The sequence below is a fragment of the Castor canadensis genome, chromosome 3 (genome assembly GCF_047511655.1).
Source record: "Castor canadensis chromosome 3, mCasCan1.hap1v2, whole genome shotgun sequence".
Lineage (NCBI taxonomy): Eukaryota > Metazoa > Chordata > Mammalia > Rodentia > Castoridae > Castor > Castor canadensis.
The window spans coordinates 159581049-159608669 of NC_133388.1; the positions used below are offsets into that span (position 1 = coordinate 159581049).

At 48.0% G+C, this 27621-nt stretch overlaps 1 protein-coding gene across 1 annotated transcript; it reads left to right on the forward strand.

Moving 5' to 3' along the window:
* Positions 1-15691: 15691 nt before the first annotated feature.
* Kcns2 (potassium voltage-gated channel modifier subfamily S member 2) lies at positions 15692-21212 on the forward strand. The gene is made up of 2 exons (XM_020167150.2): positions 15692-15792; positions 16442-21212. The coding sequence occupies exon 2, from the start codon at positions 16485-16487 to the stop codon at positions 17916-17918; it is 1434 nt and encodes a 477-aa protein (XP_020022739.2). The 5' UTR covers positions 15692-15792; positions 16442-16484; the 3' UTR covers positions 17919-21212.
* The last annotated feature ends 6409 nt before the right edge of the window (positions 21213-27621 follow it).

Consider the following 27621-nt stretch of genomic DNA (forward strand, 5'->3'; position numbering starts at 1 on the left):
TTAACTCAAAGGCACAACAATTTATTTATTCATGAATACTATGCTGGGCTTAGGGGAAGACTCAATGATTAAAATATATTCTTAAAGCCTTTAAGAAAGTTTAAGCAATCATTTGTATTCTAAATAAGCCTCACTGACACAGCCTTCTCGTAACGTTAGATCACAAAAAAATCTAAAGCCAGCTGGCAATACTCCCGCTGATTTTATGAAGTTGACCGTGGGCTCCTCTTTTGCTTAGACAATAGGCTGGGTAAACAAGCATGCATAACCAGGGATCTAATCAAATGCAACCTTCAATCAAGTTAATCTGACTCTGCTTTGGTAATTTTTCTGGGCCAGTCCTGAGTTTAGATACTACTCTATTATCCAACTATGTCGCCCACCATTTGACCCAGTTTCACGTTTAGAAGAAAAGGTCCCCTGTTGTTATATGGACTTCCACCATTTCTTTAACCCAGGTTCCCTTGTTGAAGCCTCATAAGCATCAATGACCTGGAGTTCCTCTACTTGCCCTCCTCACATAGGGCCTCTCACCCCTAGTTTTTCTAAGCCCCATGGCCTGTCCACTTGGTTGAAGCATTCTGGGAATTCACTGCTGTTATGTACCTTGAAGAAGGCTGATTATTTTGGGTGAGGGTAAGGTATCATTTCTTGGGGCATCCAAAGTCACCACCTCACAATATGCAAGAGCACTGTTTGGTTCCATGCAAAGAGAGAAATATGGGATAGTCCATGTTTTGTCCATGAGTTCCAAAGCAGCCCTGCTTGTACCCAGGGTATTCTGAATATCCTGATGAAAATTGTCCCTTTGGTTTCTTTATAAACTCTCTGTCTTCATGGGGAGGCCACCGAGGGACTGATACCATTTTGTCTATTCTTCATCCTCTCCCTCTCTTCTTTCCCAAGGCAACTCTACAACCAACTCTTTCCATGTTCTCTAGTCATGAAAAGCCTTATGCCTATACTTAATTTAAACAGGTGCTCAGAATTCCACAGATGGGCCATCAGTTCAACCAACAACTAACCCAAATCCCACTTTAGACTCAGCTACAACATCTGTAATGTGAATTTCTAGTTCCAGATTTTCTGCCCTATTGTAACCCATGTGCCAAACCATGTGTTTCAATTTTAAAGCTTGAGAAATACAGTCAACATGACTCTGGGGCCTTGTACTGCCCGTAAGTTCCTTCTGACTCATTCTCAGCTGTCTCAAGCTCAGGGCAATCTCCTACACCTTCTCTGCCAAATGCCTCCTAGGCCAGGCTGGGTGATGGGAGAAAGCCTGTGTCCCCCAAACCTGCTCAGCAGTTCCTGCCTCAGCCAGAGTGCCACACATCCAAGAGGAAAGAATTGACCCAAGTCAGGGGCTTAACCATCAGATTTTATTTAGGACATGAGGCCATTGAATCAGTCTTTACTTTCTCTGTTTATATTTCCTAAGTTTTTCCACATTATTTCTAAATTGGGCTGTTAGAAAGAGGAAAAATTAAAAACCACTGATCTAGAGATAATGGAATATCTTGGTGGTTGTTGCATTAAAAACCAGACAGCTAAAAATGGTTTGGAAGAGCTTAGAAGGCAATCTCTGACTCAAACTCTGTACAGCTCAAAACTGGGAGAGTTCACAGGCCAGGGAGCAGCCCAAACACTGAAAGTTTGGCCTTCCTCCTCAGTGGGAAAAAGACAGATGAGGAGATGTGTGCATGCTGTTCTTCACCTTTATTTCCTAAGAATAATGGGGTATGGGAGATTGGAATTGCCCTTTGTGTTGGAGGTACTCAGGCATCTCTAACATGGGTCTCCATCCCCCTTTACCTATCTGTCTTGCTTAAAGCTGGGGTTGTGCCTCAGTAACTGTAGGACATTGGTTCCAGATCCCTTGTAGTTACCAAAATCTGTGGATGCTCAAGTCCTGTATATAAAGTGACATAGTGTTTGCATAGACCCTATGAATATCCATAAATCACCTCTAGATTACTTATCATACTTGATACAATGTAAGTACCATGCAAATAGCATTCCCTATACTGTGTGGATTAGGGAATAGGGACAAGAAAATATCTGTACTTGTTCAATACAGATGCAGAATTTTTCAAAAATTTTAAATCCACAGTTGGTTTTGAGGATGCAGAACTCATGAATATTGAGGCTGACTGTACTTCATGAGAACATACATGATAAAGTTTTAATATTTGTTGAATAAATATTGTTGAACAAATATTTGTTGAATAAAGGAATAAGTAAAGGAATGCAGAAGAACGCACTTCAGCTGCTTTAAATGGTTTTCTGGTGAGACATGCATATATAAATGGGTGGGCATATAGATAAACAAATAAATGAACAATTAAATTGTCACTCCTTGAGTGAAGTGTTTGATGTAAATAATCATTTCTCTCTCCTCCCTCTTTTCTCTCTCCCTCTGCTGATGTTATACTATTGAATCAATCATACTAAATGTGTCAATGATAGAACCCTGCCATGCTCTTTTCTGTCATCCCTCTTACTTCTTACTCACTTCCAGTAAGTGTGAATGTGCACACATAAATGCACACACACACACACACACACGCACACACACACACACGTATATTTGCATACTTACTGAAACAAACAGGTTCTAAGCGAAAGAAGAAAGGTGAAGGGTGAATTCTAAGTGCTTCTTCGCTTAATAATTTGCCCTAAGATCAGGACTGGGAAATAATTTCTAGCAGTGTATTCTTTACAGCAGCAGTTCATTATTACAATGAGTTACATGCTAATAGAGCACCCCCCCCCAGAAAGTTTGACCAATTGGTTTCAATGCCTACATGAGGCCAAGGCTGACAGTAGTTCTCTTTATCCTCAGTTTCACTTGTTGAAGTTTCAGCCATCTGCAGTCAACTGCAGTCTGAAAATATTATATGGTAAGTTCCAAAAAAAATGGATAAGTTTTAAACTGAGTATCATTCTGAGTAGCATGGTGAAAGCTCATCCTATCCTGCTCCATCCCACTTAGGATACGAATCACGCTTTTGTTGAGCGTACCCACTTGTATGCTATCTGCCCATTGGTGCCTAGTGGCCCTCTCAGTCCAACTCATGGTTTTGCAGTGCTTGTATCTGAGTAACCCTTATTTTACTAATTAATGTGTCCAAAGCCAACAGTAGTGACTGCAAAAGAGGTAGCAGGGAATAAAACATGGAAGGACAGGGTAACTCTGGTACTATGTGAGAATGCTCAGGGCATATAGGAAAGAATACCGTATACGTGGATTCAGTACATCCTTGGTTTCAGGATATATCATTGGAATATATACCCTGCATAAAATGGGGTGCTACTATATTTTCATCCAGTCATCTCCATTTGCATGGGCCTACTAAGAGTAACCTGCACAAATATGAGTGTCTTTGTGGCCCTCTCTACTCTTGCATAGTCGAACAAAATAAACATTTGACTCTCAAAACCTTGAGGAATGAAAAGTTAGAGATGAATTTTCTGGATGGAGTGGTACAAAAATTTTGCATTGCTCTAACTGCACTTCTCATAAGAAGTCACTAATCTGTGTTTTGAATTCAATGCAATAAAATCTTTCTTCTTATTGCAACTTGTAGGAACATGTAGGAACAACTGGAAATATAGTATTGACTTGTGACCAATGTGTGCCTTCCTTAAACTCAACCTCTCCCCTCATTCAACCCAGCTTCTCCTTTCTTCTCCTTCCCTTCAGAGTCTGGAGACGGGGGATTTAAGTTGGTGGGATATGCTGCCTTTCCAACTCGCCCTGCCCCTATTGCATCGTAAACATCTGAGCCCACCCACCCAGCCTCTTCCACCAGGTAGCCCTCAGTGGTCTCAGCAGACCATATTTCCCTGAAGTTACAGGTTAGAATGTTGGATTTTGTCACAGATCTTCCAAAATTCAGGCAGCTGAAGGTTATACTAGCTCACTCGGGCAAAGACCTGAGAAATGCCTTTTGGTGTGACCTATATCACCCCTTGGGGCAATTCTAAGAACACATGAACCTTGATCCTCGATCTAGGGTGTATAATGAATGGGGCCAGGGAAGCAACTCTCCCATTTATCTTGTTTCTTAGCCTGAGGAGCCCTGGGCCCCCAAACCACTCTGGATGACCTAGTTTGAACTCCTATAGTCAATCTTGCTCAAATAAGGTGCCAAATTGCTTCTTTTTGTTCCTCAGGTTTGATTAGCTGCACCAGCAGAGGAAATTCAGGAGGCCTGTCCAGTGTAAAAACAGATCTCAAATTGCTCAGCCACTCTTTGCCAAAAGTTGCTGATCTTTCTCCCACAAGGATTGGTCCAAGTAGCTTCTCATTATCCAAGCTAGCTTCTATCACTCTCTCAAGGATGCTTTGCTATAGCGGCTCCTCCTACTGCAACATAGGAAGACATTTGCACCAGAGATGCGTCCCTAGTTATGAATTCACTGTATAAATTCCAGCCATCCTTCACGCTACCGCCTACTCCCTTTAGGGCAGTATGATGGGCAGCCTCTAAGTCACTTTGCTTTAGGTTGCCATAATCTTCACTGCTCAGTACCTTATAGCCTTTTCTCTGACTTTGCTGAAACCTTCCAGTGGAACTACTAACATAAGTCAAAGCTCTTTCTCTGGTTCCTTCCATGGAACTTCCTGCAAATTTCTTGCATTTCTTGTAGCAATCAGCTTGTATAAACAGTTTCAAAGCCAACTTGATGGCAGGCTTCACGGTAGCAGCCGTGCTCAAGGGCAGCTGGTCTCAGCTAACACAGAGCAAGGTAGCCCAAGTGTGCTTACCGTTGAGTTGCTCACTCCTTGATAAAATTCTCCTGTTTCTTTAAAAAGTGTTGGGGTGTAGGGGTATTGGATTAAATGCTGATGTCCAATTAACAAGAAAGAATTTTTGTAGGCATCCTCCATTTAGCCGAGTCACAAGGCCCTGTATTTGTTTGTTTCTCTGTATGTTACTGGAACCTGAAAACCATATTTTTCTATAAACAGCAATTTTAATGTCCTCTCCTGAAAATCATATTCTTCTATAAGACAGTAATTTTTATGTCAGAGGCGTTTCTACCATTTCTCTCAGGCTATGCAGTGCTTTTATCTGATTCACCTACATTTGTTTGTATTATAAGCACAACAATTTAGCAATCCATGAAGGCATATCTGTGGCTCAGGTCTATGATTATATGAAGACTGTGCCTTAGGCAAAATCCCATTCACCAATCCCCCAAATGTAATCTGCTCAGAGCTGCGTCTATTTGTGCCTCTTTCTACCTCTAAACCCAGCTTTGAAAGAATGGAGATCTTTTATGATATAAACTGGCTAGCTCTTCACCTGGCCATACTTCTAAGTCAGATTTTCCCAGACTCCCTAGCAATTACAACTGGTCATGTGACTGAGCTCTGACCAATAAAATGCCAGTGGATATGCTGCACTACTTGTAGACTTGAACTATAAAAACTATAAAACATCCATCTCCACCCTCTTTCTCTTTCTCCTGGCTTGATGCGGATGAGCTCCAAGTCAGTGGAAGAATACAATGAATTGAGCCCAGTTCTCCAAATCAGCACTGTAGGAGAGTTGACCACCAATTTAGAACAAATATTTTGAACTCTATTTGAATAAGAAGTAAACTTCCACCATGTTTGAGCCATATTACATTTGTTTATTACAGCAGTTAACATTACCTTAATTACTACATCATAATGAGGGTTTTCTTGTGTGTGTGTGTGTGTGTGTGTGTGTGTGTGTGTGTGTGTGTGTGTGTGTGTATGTGTATTTGTGTGTATTGCTAGGGTTCCAGCTAGGACCTTGAACATTTTAGGCAAGCATTTTATCACTGAGCTACATCCCCAGCCCCCCAAAAACTTCTTAAAATTCTTCAGACACCTTCTCACCTCCTTCTTTACAATCATTTAGACCCTCCTAAAAATATTTGTTTCCTACTCCTGAGCTGTCTGCACCCTGAGAATTTCCCAATTCCAGCCTCTGCTCTTTTGAGGGGATACCTTTATCCTTACCTTGACATTTTGGTAAATTTCCAAAGACTTCCTGCTGACCTGTAAATTTTGCTTTAATAAGTTACATATGTTCTCCAACAGTTTTATTTACACCCAGCAAAAGCAAACTTCTTCCTATTCCAGACTAAACCGGGCAGATGATTCTGAAATTCCAAAATAATCTAATATAAAATAATTAAAATAAGGTGCTGTTATTGTACAATAATTACTTTGAAAAGCATTATTTATTGCATTTATCATGATAAGAGAGACCTTGGTGGAGGAAACTCCCAATCCCTCAACTCTTACTGATAGATTCCAACCCTAGTTTCTCTTTCAAGCACAGTCTCCTTCAGATCTGGGAGATACCAGGGCCACTGAGCCCCATGGGATAGCTCAAGGATCTAGGCTGCTTTGAGCTGGGGGCACCTTTGCCTCAGTATGAGCTTCTATAGCAGAGGAAGGGAACTTGCAAACTGGCAGTTAATATACGGCCCACGCAGGACATATCACCTCCAGTCACAGCCTATTTCCCGGAACAAGTGACATAGTCCCTCCAAGCTAGGAGCCTTCCATCTGCTCCAAACAAGAGACTGAATATGCGTGAGCAGTCTGCACTAGAAAGATCCCCTCTGACACCTCTGATTTTGGTTTCTTAACATTTATGCTAGGAACATCTAATGAGTCCACATTTCTTTCAGAAATAATCCTGTAATTTAAGCTTTTTCCACCAAGTCATTTGGACTTTTCTTTCCAGCCTCAGCTGGTTAGAATGAGTGCAGTGCAAGGAAACTAGTCTCCTTTAATATAAACCAGAGCAAAGGAAATACAAATCTCAAGAGAGGGCTGCTCCTTCTCTCAGGAGATGTGCTGATGGGGAACAGCCTAGGGCAGGGGGCAGGAGGGGTGGGAGACAGCCAGGGGTAAAGGTGTTGTTCTCCACCTTTCTTTCTCCCACATCGCATAGCTTCCTACTGTGATAAAAATATCTGAACCTCCGTCATTTTAGCAAGATCTAATTAAAACTGCCCTAAATTAAGAAGATCTAGTCAGTGTTTGCATTCCTCGATGCCTATGTTTAGTTGAGTCGCACGTAAGCAGAGAAATGAAAAATTAGCTTAATTTTTTGGCTTCAGGGAAGAGTGTGAATTGGTTTTCTGTCACTTGTGGGGAACATCTTGTGTCTTCCCTCAGCTGGGTTTCTCTGATGGGATTGCTTCTTCCCACCCTCCCGAAGGCCTCTAAGGACAAGCTGCAGTGTGGCTCTGACAGGGAGAAACCTCTAGAGTCCAGACAGACCAGATCAGTAGGCAGGGGGCAGGAGGTTTCTCCTGAGAACAGCAGTGGTCCACCCAGACTTCTGAGTGACTCGACAGCTGTTCCCAAGTAGACCTAGAGTACAAAGAGGTGCTTCTCACATATGGGTGCTTGTCACCCTCAGAGCAGAGCTGAGTGCTGGGTAGTTGTTCAGGAACCTCCTGTCTTGGAAAAATGACTCAGGGAAACTTCCAGAATCCCTAGGTGGGAGGAATGGTGGCAGAGAGGCTGTGAATACAGTGTTTAAGAACACAGCTTCTGGAGTGAACCTGTTTATCTTTGAATGTCAGCTGTGGCACTGTAGCTCTGTAACCTTGACCATAGTCAAGAGTACAGAAAAAAACTCAACCTTTCTGTGCCTCTTTGACCCTAAGATAATCACAATACATACCCCAGGGGTTGATGTGTGGTTTAACCTTGTTCCTAGATGTCAACCTTTAGAACAGTGCCTGGCTTATTGTAAGTGCCCAGTGAATGCTAGCTTTTATAACTATTACAAACAGACCCTTCCTCCTGAACACTTCCCTACCTCTGGGAACCCCACTTGACTTCGGGTGACAGCCTCCCAGACATTCTTCCAGGGGGAGCTCACTGTTCAAACACTAGAGAGCGTATGGTTGTATTTTCAATCCAAGAAGCTGACCACCTTTGATGGACCAATGTGCAAGTAATGTCAGATCTGTGGGTAAGAAAAGCTCTAAGTAGGGTGGGTCATCAGAAGCAAGTCAGGGTTTGTGTCCAGCAGCAAGGCTATCCTGAGGAATGGCCTGGAGCTGGAGAATCTGTCCACAAACCCAGAGCAGACTCAGGCCCTGGAAGTAACCATGGAAACAAGAGCCCACAGAGGCATCCAGGGTGTGGGATGGGTAGGTGGGTGGATGGATCTATGGGCAACGGATGGGTAAAAGGCTGGGTAGATGTCACTTTCACAGCAGAAGGGCGAGAGCTGGGGGCAGCAGCTGTGAGCACCTCTGAGCTGGGGGAGGTTTGGAGAGCTGGGAGTGTGCCCTAAGTAGATAGCTGGGCATGATAAAAGACAAACAGGTCAAGGTACAGAAGGAATTGTTTCCCTGAGCAATTTCTTCCAAGTTCCCAGCCTAAGGGTGGGACAGAGGTCAAGGGAGGAGAAGATGGGGAGCAAGATTTCAGCGTGGGATTCTTACACTTTTATCCATGGCTAGGTGAATTTCTAGATTCCAGCCTGTGAGGGCACCCACCTGTTCCTGCCCACCCACATCAGTGGGGCTTTCTCAGCCCCTGCTCTGCGCTACACTCAGCCACAGCCTGCAGACACAGGAGTACATCAGAGCAGTCAGAGCCAGTGCAGTCAAGCACCTCCCACCATCATTGATGCCACCCAGGGTGTCACACCCAGCCCCGTGGCAGGAGCATCTTGCCACCAACTGTGTGTGTGGCCTGGCTCTGCAGTTTCCAAGTCTGGCTCCTGGCCTCGAGAGGCTGTGACCTTTATTACCTCCTTCTTCTACCTAATTCCCTGCTGCTTCAATCTAGAATCCAGACTAGTCCCATTATTCACACTGGTAGTGTGCTTAAGTTCAGGGTGGAAAACACTCTCTTGAGAAAAGGCTCAGACTCAGGACGCCAAGGGAGACAGAGTCTCCTGGCCTGCTTTCCAGAGTGAAGCCTTCCAGCTAAGGAGAACCACAGGGGACTCTGCTGTGCTCCTACTTCGCATCTTGGGAGAAAGGCAAGCAAGTGGTCCCCGATTGTGTGGCCCAAGCAATGTGGATGTAGAAGTGAAGTCTGCCACTTCCAGACCTGGCCTCAAAAGCAACTCATGCCACCCTCCACATTCTTTCTCTTCTCTCATCTTTTGACTGCATGCGGAGGATGCTAGGGAAGGGTTCCCAGGTCTTAGGAGCCGACAGAGCTGCAGATGGGAGGATCCTGGGTCCTGGAATCACCTTGTGGAGGGCTACTTGAAAACACCCATAGAACTGTAACAACAGTGAGAAATAATCCCTTCATTATGCTAAGCCACTGGGACCAGGGGTCTGTGTAACAATAATCAGCCTACCCTAATTAGTCTTGTGCCTCCTTGAGATAGTTAAGAGGCAGATTTTGGAACAGAGAGACACGTTTGAGTCTAAATACCACTTACTGGACATCATTAAAGTGAAGGTAGTAATAGCACCCAAGTGAAGGCAACAGGCAGGCAGAGGCCTGCACAGTGTGGCTGAACACATTATAAAGGCTCAAAATTGGGACTAGTCATGGTTGGTATTTGTAGCACTTGCTATATACCAGGCCTTGGTTATTTAGTGCTTCTTTTAATTCTCACAATTATCTGAATTATGGGCTACCATAGGCTTAAAGGCAAGGCACTTGGGCATGGAGAGGATAGGCATTGTGCCCAGACCCACAGGGCTAACAAAGCTGCATCAGAACAGTCTAGCTCCAGAGCACACACCTGAGCCAGCAGCTTAGCTTCCCTCTACTGTTGCCCTTATCATTGCCACTCCTACCTTAATTTTCTTCACTGAGTTCCTCAGTCACCTGCCGTGTAGATGGTTGCAGAGATGCCACCACTCCATGAACACATGACAGCCTCGAGGTGAATTGTCCTAATTTGGGCACCCCACTGAGCTAAGACTGCAGAGCCAATAGAAAGGGCCGGGGGCATCAATTCAGCTGCCAATCACCTGGACAAGACTTATAGGAGAGGGGAGAGAGCAGAAGTCAGAGGACACACCTAAGGCAGATAGAGAGGAGATTCCTGACTGTCAGGGGACCTCAAACTCTGTGGGCTCTGAGGAGGACCTGGATAAGAGTGGAGAGATGGTCAGACCCCTGAGGCAGGTGCAGGTGGGGCTAGGAGGGCCCCTACCTTTACAGCTTTGTTGCCCTTGGGTGGTTACTTTTCCTTGTAGTCTAAACTTAATCAAGTTTGTCTTAATTACTCCAGCCTTGACCCAGGATGTTCTGGAGAATTCGGTGAAAGGTCTAAGGGAGCAACGCTCAGTGTGGGGTGGAGGGGAGCCCCACATGAAGAAGAAAGTTTAGGAGACATAAGAGGAAGGGCTTGAACCCTCAGGAGCAGGCTCTGTCTTGCCAGGTGGGAGGATCTGGTCCCTTTTTATTAACAACCTCCTTTCTCATCAGCCTCCAAGGAACACAAAGGGATGGAGGGGTTGTCATTGGGTAGAGGATGTGGTCCCTGGGGACAAAGCCAAATGACTTAGACAAGGACACACATGTTTGTAAAACCTCAAGTTTTCACATCCAGAAATAATGCAAAAGTTATATAAATGCTTACTGGTGACCGGACACAATGGCTCACTCCCATAATCCTAGCTACTTGGGAAGCTGAGATAGGGAGAATCATGGTTAGAGGTCAACCCAGGCAAAAAGTTAGCGAGCTCCTATCTCAACCAATAGCTAGCTGGGTGTGGTGGCACAAACCTGTCATCCCAGTGACAAGCAGAAAGCACAAAATAGGAGGATCATGGTCCAGGCTGGCCTGGACAAAAAGTGAGACCCTATAACAAAATAACCAGAGTTAGAAAGGGCTGGAGACATGGTTCAAGCGATAGAGCACCTGCCTAGCAAGCACAAGGCCCTGAGTTCAAACTCCAGCGATGTCAATACACACTTATATAAATTCACTGTTGCCTCCTGAGAAAACAGTGAACAATTGTATTTATAAATTGCAGCAAAACTTCGCAAAATCTCTTTCCCCAACTTTTCTCCCAATGAGGCCCCCACCCACACAAAATTGCATTCCTTTATTCCTCTCTTCCCCCACTTTGGCCTTTCCAAGGCCTCAGGCTCAAACCTGGTTTCCCTCTCCCAGTCATCTCCCTTCCCTACTTCCCTTGTCTCTCCCCAGCCTGCCTCCAGCCGAGCAGGTTCTCTGCATCCTTTACACTGTAGATCCACCCAGAAGTCTAGTTAGTCTCCTGTCCTCAATTCCCATTGCCCTGTCAATGTCATAAAGGTTCAAGAGCTGACCCCCTTCTAAGTGAAGAAGAAAGTGAAACTATTCCTGATCCCATATTAATCATCTCTAAGGTAACGGATTCTGAGACGAGCAGGCACAGGAAACCGTTCTGCAGACAAGGATCGACTGAGGCAAAGACAAAGGCTTCTGCTCTAGGCAGACCTCACTTTAGGAGCTGAGATGTCTTTGGTGTTGACCAATAGATACAAGCTTGTGAGCACACATCTTGGGTCCACACCCTCAAGCTCAGGCTGTCAACCTTTGCTCCACATTGGACTCATGTAGGGAATTTTAAGAACACTGATTGCCTGTGCTTTCTACCACAGAAAACACAGGCCTGGTGTGAGACCCACAATATCTAGGAGCATTTGTTGTATAAACTCCCCAGGTTATCCTAATGTGCAAGGAGGAGTGAGACCTATCAAGCTGCTAGATCCAAATGGTTGCTGAAGAGAGGCTCCAGAGTGGGAGCTCCAGCCCCAGGCACGGTATCCCTCCCACTCCAGGCAGAAGAAGAGCTGGGGCTAAGACTCTGCTTGGCACAAAATACCTTAAGACAGCAGTTGGAGCCCTGATTGTTCATCCCAAATCATGTATTCAGTAAGTATTTAATGTAACTGTGATGAGGAAAGTGATAGACTGAGGGGTCCAAATTTAGACTGGGCAGTCAGGCCTCTCTGAGGTGATGACTTTTAAACCAAGACCTGAGTGACAAGAAAAAAGTCTGCCACAGGAAACTTCCATGACAAGCAGAGAGAACAGTAGGTATAAAGGGCCCATCAGGGTGCAAAGGGAACACATGACTCAGGCACAATGGATGAAAGGTAGGTAGGGACACATCACAGAGGGTCTTGGAGCAGTGGGAGGTAGGCAAGTAGCTTTCCTGTTTAGTGCAATGGGAAGCTTCTGGAAGGTTTCCAGGATGGAAGGACCTAATCCAGTTGTGCTTAAAGGACACTTGGGGGGCAGTGAGAGAGTAGCTGATGGGCAGCAGGATGGGCACTGGTGAACAGTCCACTCCATAAGAGTCATGAGCACCCTTGTCATCCCAGGCCAGGGAAGGATGGGGACTCAGCTCTTCCCGCAGTGGTGAATGTAGGTCAGGCAGCCCAGCTCACTCAGCCAGGCCGCTGATGCAGCCCCCTCGCCTGTCAGGGGAAAAAGCTGAGTTGAGTCTGAGCTGTGTGGGCTCAGCTGAGATCTGCATTGGCAGGGGAAGCAGAGATAACAGTCGCACAGGTGCAAGAATCTGGGCCATCTGCCAGGGTCCCCTCATCCCCCTTCCCAGGGTGGCTTTTCCCCCACCTCTCTGCCCCTTCACCATCTCCCCAGGCAAGCCTTGACATGCACCACCGGGGAGCAAGCAATTGTATTTTAAGACCAGGGCTCAGACCTCTAAATAAACCATAAACAAAGCCAGCTTCCCTAGTACAGAAGGAGAGAGACGGCTCCATTTCTCTTTAGCACAGTGCCTAGGAAATAAACAAGTGGCTCTGCCTGTCATATACACTTAACTCTCTGCAAAGGCATCTGTCAGACCCAGGAGCTTCTGCCTCGGCCTTTCCAAGAAATAACCGATGTGTCCCAAACTCTGCCTTCTCCTCATGGGCCCCAAGTTCACTTTGATATTCAAGGAAAGGTAGATATGGGGGTTTGTCCCTGACCCCAGCCTTGCAGGAAAAGCTAGCCAAGGGCAGGAACAGACAATGAACAAGGGGGGAAAAGGTGAGTGAAAGGAAAGGTAGGAGGTGGCATGTGGTTGGTGGGGGGTAGGGGGGACAGGAAGGCAGAGCTGACAGCACCATGGAGTGGTCCCCTAATAGAAAAATGGGAGGGGTGAGAGCCCCAGGGACCAGTCAGAGCACCAGCGGTCAATGGGTGAAGTGGCTGTGGGCATGGAAGAGAAAGAGACAGAAGGCAGAGGGGCCCTGTGCAAAATCTCCCATGACCACAAAGGAAGATGGAATGAAGAGAACAAAAAGAGCCAGGAGCAGAAGGAACAAGCAGATAAATAAGGCAGGGGAGGGAGAAAAGCCCCCAGAGTAATCAAACCCAAATGTTCCCAGGACGACGACCCTCCAAATACAGCTGGCAAAGGTGAATTATGCATCGACCTCAGCCAGAGGGGTCAGGAGCTGAGGCCAGGAGAAGTAGGGGTGGCAGGGAAAGGTGGCCGCAGCAGAAGCCACACAGACACATGGCAGTGAAGTCAAAGGGGGCTGCCAGCTGTGGAGTGGCCAGAAGTCAGTGAGAGGAAGGAAGGGAGGGCTAGAGAGCACAGCAGGGCCATGGAGATTGACCCCCAGGTGCTGCTGCCAACAGCACCTGCAGCAGGGGAACTTTCCAGCTTTCCTCTCTAAGGTGTGTGAGGGGGGACTGAAGAAGAGTAAAAGAGGTGGCAAGCCTGTGACCATGATTAAATATGCACAAAACACACCCCTCTGCAAGGCTGGCGCTCTCTCTGCAACACTCCCACGGGAATGAAGGAGACCCAGGAGTGTGGAGACTGCAGGCCAGCCAGGTGTGGGGGGCACACACTTCACTTGATAGATCCAGCAGTGCTAAACAGAGGGTGGGGTGAGCCTACATCAAAAAACAGACTCCTGTAGAAATAGAAGTAGACATGGAGACAAAGACACGAATTGTCAGCTGTCTCTCTCTCTCTCCCCCCCCCCCGCGCGCACACACACACACACACACACTCACACATGTCTCTAGAATAAAACACAAGAAAAAGGAAGCTCGCCTGGCCCTCACCAACCTCTTCTCCCTATTCTCTTTCACATAGGGGTATCTGGCTGGGATTCCCCACATCCACAGAGGCCTGCAGGGGCACAGCTATGGAACCCTCTGAGAAGACAGTACTCACACACATGGGTGCACACACACAGTTACACATACTCAGAGGCAAACAGCTGCACAGGAATGGGTCAGGCTTGGACACAGAACCTTCAACATAAAGCGAGTTCAAGGATTCTCCCCAGTCCCTCCAAGGAACCCAAAGCATGCTATTCTTTTGTTTTGTTTTTGTGGTCCTGGGGATCAAAATCCAGGGCCTCACATATGCTAGGCTAACACCACCCACCCCACAAAGCATTCCAGAGCTACACAGAGCACCTCTTCAACTGGATGTCATTGCCAGGGCCATGCAAAGACAATGTGCTTCCAACTGTGGCTACCCTGTGAGTCCAGAGTCACCTTGCAAGAGCCATCCCAGGACTTTGGCTTCAGGCAGGTTGGAAACTAGCTCCCTGCTAATCTCACATACCCACAGTGTTCCAGTCTTTGCAAATAGGGACCATGCAAAGGCTGAGAGACCAAAGGGCAGGGGCTCCAGGGAATGCAGGCCCATTTCTCTTCTTGGGAATGGGAATACAGACAGTGAACACGTCTATGCTGTTGCACACAGCACACAATCCCACATTATACACATCACACACCACACTGACACATGTCCCAGGATCCCCCCTGTACTGGCACACTGCATGCATCTCCACACCCGTCAAATGACCCCTTTTTATCAGTGCTGTGCACAGACATTGAAAATTCCTACTCTCCTCAGAACACACACACACACACACACACACAGCTCTTTGCACTTCCCTGCAGTCCACAGACCACACCCGCCTGTACACACACACATACAATGCCCACGCAGAGTTCCCAAACAGAATTCCGTGACTCCCTCCCACGTCAATGGAACCTGTGCTCCTCCCTTGCAACCCTAACCTCTCTGCAGTTCAACTTCAGGCTTCCCTAACCTCTCCTCTCCCTCCACCTCTTGTTCTCCAACAATCCCATCTCCACGCTTGGGAAAACTTTTCTTCAGGTGCCTAAAAGGGGAACCCTGGAGACCCTCTGTTTCTGTCCTATCCCCGACTCACACAAGCCGCCCCTCATTCCCTAGCTGGTCCTCCGCCAGGCAACCCGCTGCCTGCGCCCTGGGGGTGGTGGCAATAACAGCTGTCACCGTAGGATGCGGGGTGTAGGGAAGGGTGTTGGCCCCTCGCTGAGTTCGGGGCGCAAGGGGGCTCTCAGTGACGCGAAGGAGAGCAGAGAAGCGGCCCGGGCGACTGCATCTTCCCAGTCACGGGTGGCGGCCGCGCCCGGGGACAGAGGCGCGTGGAGCTGTCCGTTCAGCACCACCGCGCCGCACCCCAGCGCAGGGCCCGCGCCGAGGCGCATGGGCTCCGCTCCCGCTCCGGCTCCGCAGGCGCCTGCGGCGTGGGCTCCTGCCTCTCTCGGCGGGTGGGGGACGCGCGGATCGGGAGAGGGGGGCTCCGAGCGCGTCGGAGCCACGCAGCCACCTGTGAGCCTCTGGGAACTGCGGGCGGCGGCGGCGTGGCGGGCAGGAGACAGGCGGAGAGGCTCGGAGGACCCCGCCCGCCTGCCGGCCGGGCGCACACACAGGCGCACACATACTCGCACCCGCGCACACACGCACAGCCAGCCGGCCGCGGCGACCGTTGCGATGCTCGCCAGCAGGTCGGGGAAGTTTCCCGCCGGCCTCGGCCGCGGGCGCCCGTGCTCCCAGGTAAGCGCTCCCAGAACGCGCAAGGCGAGCCCGGGGTAAGGCGCAGCGCACGCGGCCCCGGGGCTCGGCGCCAAGGAGGGCGGGGGAACCCAGGGAGGGGAAGCAAGAGGGCTCCAGTCGTGGGGGCTGGACACAAGGGACGCCGAGCTGTCCCCTCTCTCCCCCCACGCCCCGCCCCGGCCCAGGTTTACAGGCTTGAGCAGTGAATTTCTCCGCCCCCTCCCAAATCTACGCGCCCCCTTCTCGGCCCAGCCCTGCGGGTGCGTATCTCCGCTCAGGTCCCGCCTGTCTGCGGCGCGCGGGCGGGGGCGTCTCCTTGGCTTGCCCACGGGCAAGGTCAGTACGCAGCCCCCTGTGCTCTCAGGGTCGCGGGGATGCGACCCTGCTACACGAAAAGCGATCGCCAGGACCCCTGGTGGGGGTGGGGTGGAGGCACGGCCATACTAATAGAAACACACCCCCGTCTTCTCTTAGGAGGGGGGCAAACCCCCACACCCCCACAGAACGGTTCCCCCACCCCAGTGCCCTACAGCAGCTATAGACTCTGTTGGAGAAGACTGGGCCCGCCAGAGATGGGTGGAGAGAAAGCGAAGGGCGCTGGGGCGGGGAGCGCCTGGTGCTGGGCTGATGCGCTGCCCTCCGCTTTCAGGTGTAGCGCCCCCGCGCGGCGCGGGCGGCTGGGCATCTCCAGCATGACCGGCCAGAGCCTGTGGGACGTGTCCGAGGCCAACATCGAGGATGGAGAGATCCGCATCAATGTGGGCGGCTTCAAGAGACGGCTGCGCTCCCACACGCTGCTGCGGTTCCCCGAGACGCGCCTGGGCCGCCTGCTGCTCTGCCACTCGCGAGAGGCCATCCTGGAGCTCTGCGATGACTACGACGACGTCCAGCGTGAGTTCTACTTCGACCGCAACCCTGAGCTCTTCCCCTACGTGTTGCATTTCTACCACACCGGCAAGCTTCACGTCATGGCTGAGCTGTGCGTCTTCTCCTTCAGCCAGGAGATCGAGTACTGGGGCATCAACGAGTTCTTCATTGACTCTTGCTGCAGCTACAGCTATCACGGCCGCAAAGTGGAGCCTGAACAGGAGAAGTGGGATGAACAGAGCGACCAGGAGAGCACCACGTCTTCCTTCGATGAGATCCTGGCCTTCTACAACGACGCCTCCAAGTTCGACGGGCAGCCCTTGGGCAACTTCCGCCGGCAGCTGTGGCTGGCTCTGGACAATCCGGGCTACTCGGTCCTGAGCAGGGTCTTTAGCGTCCTGTCCATCCTGGTGGTGTTGGGCTCCATCATCACCATGTGCCTCAATAGCCTGCCAGACTTCCAAATTCCTGACAGCCAGGGCAACCCTGGCGAGGACCCCAGGTTCGAAATCGTGGAGCACTTTGGCATCGCCTGGTTCACATTTGAACTGGTGGCCAGGTTTGCTGTGGCCCCTGACTTTCTCAAGTTCTTCAAGAATGCCCTAAACCTTATCGACCTCATGTCCATCGTCCCCTTTTACATTACTCTAGTGGTGAACCTGGTGGTGGAGAGTTCACCTACCTTGGCCAACTTGGGCAGGGTGGCTCAGGTCCTGAGGCTGATGCGAATCTTCCGAATCTTAAAGCTAGCCAGACACTCCACTGGCCTCCGCTCCTTGGGGGCTACCTTGAAGTACAGCTACAAAGAAGTAGGGCTGCTCTTGCTCTACCTCTCCGTGGGGATTTCCATCTTCTCTGTGGTGGCCTACACCATCGAAAAGGAGGAGAATGAGGGCCTAGCCACTATCCCCGCCTGCTGGTGGTGGGCCACTGTCAGTATGACCACCGTGGGGTATGGGGACGTGGTCCCAGGGACAACAGCAGGGAAGCTGACTGCCTCTGCCTGCATCTTGGCAGGAATCCTTGTGGTGGTACTGCCCATCACCTTGATCTTCAATAAGTTCTCCCATTTTTATCGGCGTCAAAAGCAACTTGAGAGCGCCATGCGCAGCTGTGACTTTGGAGATGGAATGAAGGAGGTCCCTTCAGTCAATTTAAGGGACTACTATGCCCATAAAGTCAAATCCCTCATGGCAAGCCTGACAAACATGAGCAGGAGCTCACCAAGTGAACTAAGTTTAGATGATTCTCTACATTAGCCAGGAGGGCTTGCAGTCTTCAAACCCATCTTCTGAGCAGCCTCTTGTGCCTGTGGCACGGTCCAGGCACGTGAGGGGTATGGAGTAAGGAGTCTGCCCAACCCCACAGGGGAGAGATGCATGGGATATGCGCCCCAGGTTGCTTTCACAGTATTTAGAATCATTTTTAGAGGGTGGTGTGTCTGACACCATGCCTTTGCACCTTCCAGACTCAGTAATCTTTGCATCATGGGCATAAAATGTTCATCTTTCTGTTAGATGAGTACCAAGAATGCCAGTTTCTCTGTCTGCTATGTACATTATTCCAGTGCTTGTGCCTGGTTCTATCTGTGAGTTGTTTGTGCTCCTGTTTCTGAGGCTGTCTTGTGAGTTCTATATAAAAAGCCCCAAGTCTGTCCAGTGGAAACACATCTATCTATGAGGTCAGCAAGGATATCAGAGATTTTGCTCACAGTCATGTGAAAACAATCTCAGTTCTTTATCCTTTGCTTTCATTTCATTTTAATGCCAAAACAAAAAGAATGCCAAGTTAAGCACACATGACCGATGCGAGTCTGTGAGCTGTTTTTCTAGGTGATTCTTAGTTCTGTGGTTTGCATGGGCACACTAACCATTTTTAGAAAGCTGGATGTTCATCTTGTAAATGTCACTCTTTAGAGAATGTTACTCTGTTAAACTTGTAGTGAAGATTGAAGTTTTTTCCAAAAGTGGATACATTAGGGACAGGGACTTCAGCTAAACATAAGCCAACCCTCAGGACCTGTAAGGCTCAGTCCATGTAGACTAAGCCTTTTCCTTCAAGGTCAGACCTCTATGTTTCCTAGGGGGATCATAGAGACATTTATTTCTGGCTGAGATTCCTACTCTAGGCCATTTGACCAAAGTTTGCTGTGTCTTCAATATTAGCATGTTTTTGAAATATTTATTTTTTAAGATGTTTAGGAGTAAGGTGTTGTCTTTCTCACCCTGGAAAGCTTACTGTTGTATTGTCTCTTAAGGTGAACATTGTTAGGTTGCTAGCAAAGGTAATTGCCTGCTCTGAAAGTTTATAAAATGAGAGCCATTTTATTTCCAAGTAGAATTTGCTCAAATATTTTTGCTTCTAGGATACAGTATATGTATATGGTATTTTGACTGCTCCAGAGTTCCTGCCATGACATGGAAACCTGGTGATATAGAAGTGTGTATGCAAAACAGAAATACACAGAAGGCAGTGTTGCTCACCAGGATGGAAACACTGCAGGTGCAATTGTTATTTGTTGGGGGAGGGTGGGTGGAGACCAGGAGAAAGAAATTATAAAACAAAAAAATTGCTACTTCACAAAATGTCATAAGTAATTGCAAATTTCTTGAAAAGCTTAAGGCTATTTAAAAGACATTTAAATTAAGCTTATGTTGAAGGGAGACCATTGTTTCTTTCTCCAAAATTTCCCTACTCCTCTTCTTCAGTAAGCCAGCTTGTAACATAGTGAAGGGGAACCGAACCTGGGACTCTTTGTAAGAATTGTTTTCCATCATTCTAGGTAATCTGATGGCTTTCCAGGCAACTTTGATTACTGCTCAGTCTTTGGCAAGGCTATACAATCCAGGGATCTAAGTATGGAGTTAGGCAGGCTTTTTATCCAAAGCTCAGGCCTCCCTTTAAGAGGTCCATTTTATGTTTCAGTTGGTTGAGGATAATCCATACCTCACAGGGGTGCGGAAAGGATCTTCTCAGAGGGCTTGTGAAGTACTTGTAGTTGCCATGGCTACTACAGTGTGGGTGATTTGTTGGATGAATGCACTGGCCACTTATGCCCTTGGGCTCCAGTTCAAATCCTTCCATCAGACTGGAGTCTCATGAGGGGCAGAAGCATGGTAACCTCTTAGTGCCTACATGCAGACGTGTCTACATCTATTTCTAGGAGCATCGGGATGACAGAGGCAAACCACCAGTGAGTGAGAAAGGCAGGATTACTTTTCAGAATTTGCACCCAGAACTCAGCTTGGGCTGTTGTTTCCAGCCCTGTATGGCAGAAAATTTATCGAATCATCCCCATCTGCTCTGAAGGCAGGTGATGGGACAAACTCATGAGGACTGTTCAGGCTGCCAAGGCTGATGGTATCAGGTCACTAAGCATGGTCACTGACTGAAGCTTGTGCAAAGTGGAAGCAAGGAAGGAGGCAGAATAACTCAGTCACTCTCGTGAGGATTTTTCTAAACAAGCAGGTTAACCACCAAAAAAAGAGGTACCCCTAGTGGTTATCTTTGCAGGTGTAAAAGCTGAAAACTTGACTTTTCTTTTTGGTAATGACTTGCATTTATCTGGTGCCTTTCATTGGGGGAATCCCAAAGTGCTTTAGAGACTGTCTTTTTAACATCTCCTGTACATATATGTATACTTGTAAAAAATATTCCTTTGCCCACCAAGACCTTCAGTCACTTCTGAACATGAAAATGTTCAATAGCATTGAGCTCTCAAGTGGAGGTTTCAGAGAACAGCCCAGCTGGCCTGAACACTACATGAAGTCCCATGAAAGATGAGACTGAGCTGTGACCTGGGGAACCTTCCCCTTCCCCCAAGTCCCACCCAGGTATGAAGTTCCCAAGTGTTGTCTCAGAAAGGAGATCTTTGATTGACCTCAAGTGGTACACAGTTTCCCTAGTCCCTGCAGCCAATTAGGGAGGGTCAGATTAATTTTCTGCCCTGTTCTTGGAGTAAAGACTGTATGGATGAGGTGATGTCTTTGGTCTCCAGGCTGTCAGACTGACCTGTAGACCTCCTTTAGGAGGACACAGTAGACGCATGACCACTCATTTCCAGCTGTTAGCTTAATAGCAATGAAGTGCTCTTTTCAATGTTATTGGAACATGAGATGGGCCAGGCTTTTTTTCACAACACAGGGGATGGGCATCTTGGGAAGTGACATGTGGGCTTGTGTTTTCCACTAATCCCCCACATTTCCTGGGTTTGCTGCCGAGAAGGGGCATGTTGTAATGCCGAGCTGATCTGTAACTCATCAGGTAGTAATTGGTGTTTAATATTTAAATTTGTTACTTCTTATTTTACCACTCAAATCACTGAAACTATCTGCTACTTCTTGCTTCATTTCAATGAAAATGATTTGTTTTGCACTTTGGGATAGCGGTGATGTGTATGGGTGTGTGGTCTCTACTTGAAGGCTTAACTAGTATTTCTTGTATGTTTTAACAGCATGACTTGTTACAGAGTTGTAATTTTAAACATTGAGAACGCTTTATTTGCGATGTCAGTTTGAACTCTCATTAATACACTACTGTGCGACTCCAATGAACCATTACTTCTGATGGCTGCACTTGAATCCCTGAGCCTCGGCTTGGGAATGAGGCATGTGGCTGACATTCAGGATCCCAGCCTCGTGTAAGTATGCAGATTAACTAGGAAGCAGTTCCTTGAGGACCTTCAGTTACTAGGCAATAGTAAACATAAGACATGTGAAGCTGGGGACTGGATTTCCTGAGAAAGGCTGAGCTTTTTGAGCAATGGTTGAGAAGGAAATGTAAGTTCTGTACATGCAAAGAGAGGTGGGTCCCTTTTTTGTGAGGATCTATTGCTGCTAGGAGGGAATGGTCTAGCTAGCCTAGCTTAGCAGGAGGGATGGTCATGTATTCTTGGAATCCTCATGAGCGAGACCCCTGCAGGATTTTCCTCCCACACACTGTCCTGCTTAGCACCTTGGGTGAACTGCCACACCAACCCTACCCCATCCTGCTCTCCCTGCTGGTGAAGTGGATCCCTGTCCTGACAGCTGGCTGGGCTCTGGAAAACCACGACTGTCCTGCTGATTAGGTGGGAATATTGCTGGGGGGATTCATGGAGCCAGCTCTTAACTCTGCTTACTACTTACTTGGAGTTTGAGCCCTACGAAAGGCCAAAGGGAATCAGTAGGAAGGGCACTGGGCTCACTGGCTCTGCCTGATTATGTCTTCAACTCCTGGCCTGAGCCTGACTTTCTACTACTGCAAAATGAGGAGGTTGGATTCGATATTCTTAAATTCCTGCCCAGTAGTAAAAACGGAATTTCTGCCTGCCTGCGTCCTCATTATAGCAATGAGCAGATCCCGATATCCCTGAATGATTTTTAAGCAGAGCAGAGGGACTGCTTGCAAACAACCTTCTCTCTGGTTTCTCTCTTCAGAAGGCAGTCATCACAGATGACAGTTTCAGGGACAAAGGTATCAGAGAAAATTCTGGCCCACTGTCTGCTCCAAATGAGTAGAGATTTAAAATCAGTAGCAATTATCTCCTTTGGACTTTAGATTGTTTACATGTAATCCAAATTCCTGCAATTAAAAAACATTAGGCAGAGAGGAAAATCACATTGATCCTGTCTGGCTTCCAGGTTAACTGCTCCTTTTCTTCTTTCCCTTTGTGAAACCTGGCAGATGTCTTGCCTCTGTTCCCATGTGGCTACATACCCAGAGACGTTAAGTATATACAGGGGAACCTCCCCATCCCCCACTTAACTCACACCATGGACAAGTGGGATCTTCAGGTGTCCTCTGCTTGAGCTGAGGGGAGGAAGGGTAGGGCACAGCCATGCAGCACTGAGAAGGCTCTGGAACCTTACCATAATCCTTGCATTCCCATCAAGTGGGGCCTCCCTCCATCAGGTATAAACATCAGGGATATTTGGGGCCAGGATGCCTTGCATCTTACAAGGCAAAGCAAACACCTTCTCTTGGAGGAAAAACTTAAATACTGTACTCACATAGCTATTGTTTCCTCTTAAATCAGAACTTTTAACTAGCATTTCTATCCAAGGACCTGACCTGGGGGTGACACCCCATTGATATGTGGATCTGAAAAGCTGTGACCTCATTTATCAGCATCACCTCCCAGCTAGAGTCTTCCGAGCAGATGACTGGGCAGCCAACAAGCTGATGCAGTCCGTCTAAGAGCTGTGTCAATTCCCACCAAAGGAGAGAGGACAGGAAGAAGCCAGGAAAAAGAGAGAGAGGGGGGAGAAATAAAATGCAGGAAAGAGTCAATAAAGGAAAAGGCAGAGAGGAGAGAAGGGAACAATCAGAGAATAAACCAGGCAGTCAAGGAGAGGCCATGTTTAATGAAATTACTTTAGGCCTTCTGTTGAATTTGTTGTGTTTCTGTGAACAGAAGGTGCTCCCAGTTCCTTCCCCATGGGTAACTATTGCTGGAGTCAGCACCCTCTTCCCCTTTTGGAGCCTCTATCCCCTCCCTCTAGCCTAAGGATTCCTCTGTCTAGTGGAATACAGAGCTATGGAGCCTACTAATGCATTTGGAGTGAAAAAGGTTATGAAGACACAGGGAAGGGGGAGGAATAAATGTCTCCTCTGTGAAGATGGGACTTCTGGACTATGGACACAAGGAAGATTGGGTGTTGGCCAGAGAGAGGGTGCTGGCAGGAGTCTTGGATGGGGAGCAGTAGAGAAGAGAAGTGGAGGGGAGGAGAGGGGAAGGGAGGGGAGGGGAGGGAGTTCCTGTTCCATGAGTAGGGACTACACGAGCAAAGTCCAGGAGACAAAAACAGGGGCAGGTGTGAAAATATACAAGTCAGTGTGACCAAGAAGTCAGGTACAAAACAGGCTAAAGGGCATGGGTTACCCTTCTTTTGTCCCTGTGGTGGGACCTCCTGACTAATACTGCAGGCCATAGGCAAAGGGAGCAGGGTGAGGAGGAAGAGGCAGGCAGGTCCCCAAGGAAGTCAGCTCTGCAGGCCTCCATCTGGATGGGATATGAGGGTGAGCAACAGGGAGGGGGAGGATGGTTTCTAGGTTTCTGGATGGGTTGGTGGCTGGGTGGCTACCAAGAGGGACAGAGATTCACAGCTTCCTCTCTCAGCTCTCCTCTCTACCCCTTTCCCTATTTTGTTGCCATGGTCTGCCTTCTGTGGAACTGCTCTCTCCATGTCAGCAGTTTCCAAATAGCTAAATTTGGTGACCTATCCTCAGTTCTCAAGCCTCCCAAGTTCTTTGGACCTATAGGTTACCTATTTAGTTCTTTGTACACTGTCCAGTCTAGTTTTTGGACCCTCCCTCATACTGTTGGTTTTGCTGGTTCTCCATTCTCCTGACTGTCTCCACACCACAGCGTTTCCCCCAGGGTGTCCTCCATGGTGGCCTGCAGCACTCTTTACCCAAGTGCAGCCCAGCGAGTTCACAGACGCCTCCCAGGTCTCCTGACTGATTCCACCTCACCCCTGTGCCCCAGGCCCATGCTACTCAAGTACACTTGGAAGTCACCATGTCTAAAATGGGTCTGCCCACTTACCTTCACTGCAAACTTACTCCTGGCTTCTTCCTCTCTTCCTTAGTGAGGAGTATCAGTCATCTTTCACTCCTCCCCATTTACCCATTTTCTCATCATAGCAATCATTTACCAACAACTGACTAATTGCCAAGTACCATACTAGAGTCACAGAAATAAATGGGAAGGACATCACTTAATGTCTAAGCAGTGAAGACTTCACAGACACTTTGCATCAAAACCATCTGGGGAGCTTTTAACAAAGTAGTAAAGCACATCTCTGGGTCTCATCCATCTACAAAATCAGACTCTTGGGGAAAAAACTGCAGCTAAAAAGCCCAGGTGATTTCTTCTCCGGCTGCTGGGGATGGAACCCAGGGCCTCATTTCAAGGTTTCTACTACTGAGCTCCAGCCCCAGTCTTCTAGGTAATTTTGATGTAGTGGCTTTCAGATGACTCATGGCAAAACACTGTCCAGGGATGCCCCTTACCATCCACTCAGTCTCCCTCATTCCTGCACCCATAGGCTTTACCAATGCTAGCTTCACAGCACTGTGACCCACTGGTTGCATCTGTTCTAAAGGCTTGTGCTCCTACTTCAGAGTTCCTAACTCACTTTTTGTTAATTACTAAAACTCCCATCCAGGCTTGCCTCAACTGAGCACACCCCTCACCACCCTCAGGCTCAGCCTTTCCTTTCCAGCATCTTAACCTACATATGACTTCTTTGGTCACTACTGCTGCCTACATGATATTCAACCAAAATTAAGAGGGATCACAGTTGAGGAGGGGGAAAATCTGCATGAGCTCATTGAGTCCCTAAGACAGGAAGGGGCCCTTTCAGAAAGGAGTTGCCTCTCAATGGGGCAACGAATGTGGGCAGGCCACAGGGACATAAGACTTGACAGTGCAAAGGGCCTGATGAACTGAATGTGAGGTGACAAGACTCATCATCTCTCCATGGATGGCCAGTTCTGAACCCTAGATTAATGTGTCCCAAAGAGGCTTGGGGCTGTGCAGCAGTCCCTGGCATCCAGGATGATGGCCCAACCTACAGCTGAAGGGGATGTGGTAGGAACAAAACTGGGGTTCTCGGGAGGATTTTTGCACTCTTCATCGCCTGCATCACCAGACATTTAAAGAATTCTAAGCTATTTTTAGACCTACTATGAAAAGAACTGAGGTGTTAGCAGTCAGACACCTGTCTAACTGTTTTCTGAGAGGAAAGCTGGCACGACTCACTTTTGATCTGTCAGCCTTCTATCAGACTTTTCTGGCAAACTTTGTGAGTCTGCCAGGGCTGACTCTTCCAGGAGCAGCTGAATTGTAGCCCATTGTGTTTGGGATTGGTTGTCCCAAAGGCCACCCTCATGGGGTTATATTCAGCATTTCTTTTTGTGGAAAGTGTGGAAGGAGAGGAGGTGAACCACAATGCACAGAACCCAGGGTGTCCCTGGGCTTTGCCACTGGCTCCTAAATAGAAGCCAGAGAGTTTTCTTTGTGCCTCTCCTAGATTTGAGATCTGGAGACTGCTTTTGGAATGAGGAGCTGTTGGGAACTGACAGAATCCTAGAAGCAAACCGATTCCAGCCCACTCTGGCCTCACTCTGCTGGGGCACTTGGGAGCCAACGATTGCAGGTTCAGAAGGAGCATGGTGATGTTTTATGTGTAGCAGTTAGATATTTTGCTATGTAATTTTCCAGTTTTAAAACATGAGATCACTGATTTTCAAAAGCTTCCCTATTTTTAAAAAAGCCCTCGTGTGTGTGTGTGTGTGTGTGTGTGTGTGTGTTTAAAGTCTTCTCATGCTAAGCCAGACACAGTGGCTCACGCCTGTAATCCTAGCTACTTGGGAAGCAGAGATTTGGAGGATCCCAGTCCAGGCCTGCTCAGGCATAAACCTGAGACTCTATTCAAAAAAATAATTGAAGCAAAAGGAGTAGGGGCATGGTTCAAGTGGTAGAGTACCTGCCTAGCAAGTGTGAGGCCCTGATTTCAAACTCCAGTACCATACCCTCAAAAAGTTTTCTCATGCTAAAAATCATTAAAAATTCCAGTCAACCCCAAATCTACCAAGCTTCATGTTCACTTGAGGTTTTCCCTCTGCAGTGGGAATATGCAAATGTGTGTCAAAGCTTTAGAACTAGCAAGATACTTCTGAGTGTAAGGGACTCATTTGTGCTGATATTCTGGGGAAGAGTTTGATGACTAGAAACTGGAATGTTCAAATGTCACATATTCAGTGAGACTTGAGTGCTGGCCACACACTATGTCAGAAGAGGAACCAAGAAGCTGAACTATATAAGGCAGGAGTCATTGTTCAGTGAGTGCAGAGAAAGCATCAGACAAGCCCCATGCCGGAGGCAAGGGAATGACTTTTCCCAAGCTCTGGGCTCCCCATGCTTTTATGTGGGTGCCATGAGGTGAGAAGTGGTCCCAGACTGCCTATCAGGAGCAGTTTCGAAATGTCACAGAGGGATGTGCATGTGTACATGCTCACATATGTGCATATTGTGTATGCACCACTGAGTATCTACATGTGTCTGTTTCTGCGTGCATGTGTATGTACATGGGTCTGTGTGTGTCTGTGTGCCTGTGTGTTTCTGTATGTGTGGGCATAGCATGTCTTTGTGCCTTGTGTGTATCTGTGTGAATCTCTGTGTCCACGTTTCTCTGTGAAACACGTGTCCATGTTTCTGGGGCATGTGTGGGGGTATGTTTGTGCCCCCCCGGGTGCCTATGACTGTGGGGGTGAAGGAGAGGGGCACCACACCCTTTGGGAAGGGACATGGAGACATCTGTTCTCCAGGGCTCCCATTAGTCCATGCTTCCATAGACAGGTGTTCTCTGAACTGACCCAGTTTAAGTTGTGTTTTCCATCATTCAGTATCTCACCCTGTGTTGTCCCACAGTACCTGATACTTTTCCTTCTTAACCATTATTGTGATTTGTCATTTGTGTCACTTGGGTGACATGTGTCACCCCCACTGGTCTGGAAGCTCCTTGAGTACAGGGGTAGTTATCTCCAGTGCCCAACACGGCACCATTGGCACCAAGAAAATACTGACAAAGAACAAGTGAATGGAGAGCCCTGCTGACTCCATGACCCTGGATAAGTCACCTGTTCTGGAGGAGTTGATTTGGCCCGAACTGTAGTTGCAGCCAGGGTTGGGAGGCCTCTGTGAAGGAGTTTCTGGTATCTTCAGCAAATCCTCCCAGGCTGGAGACCTGGGATGTGCCAGGCATGCAATGCCACCGACAATGAGACTCAAGGGACAGCCTCCCTGCAAGGCATATTTCCAAATGAGATCCAGAGCTGAGGAAGGCTCGCCAGGTGTTCTTATCCGCTGGGTAATGACTAATACGTGAGCAGTTCCTAGTGAGGCACCTACCTCCTCAGGGGCAGGGTCTGGCAGGGAGCACCCACGTGGTCAGGCTTTCAGGCAGAGGTTACTAG

Bases quoted from the DNA above. Each gene is read 5' to 3' on its own strand.
- Kcns2 (XM_020167150.2), top strand. From the start codon at position 16,485: ATGACCGGCCAGAGCCTGTGGGACGTGTCCGAGGCCAACATCGAGGAT.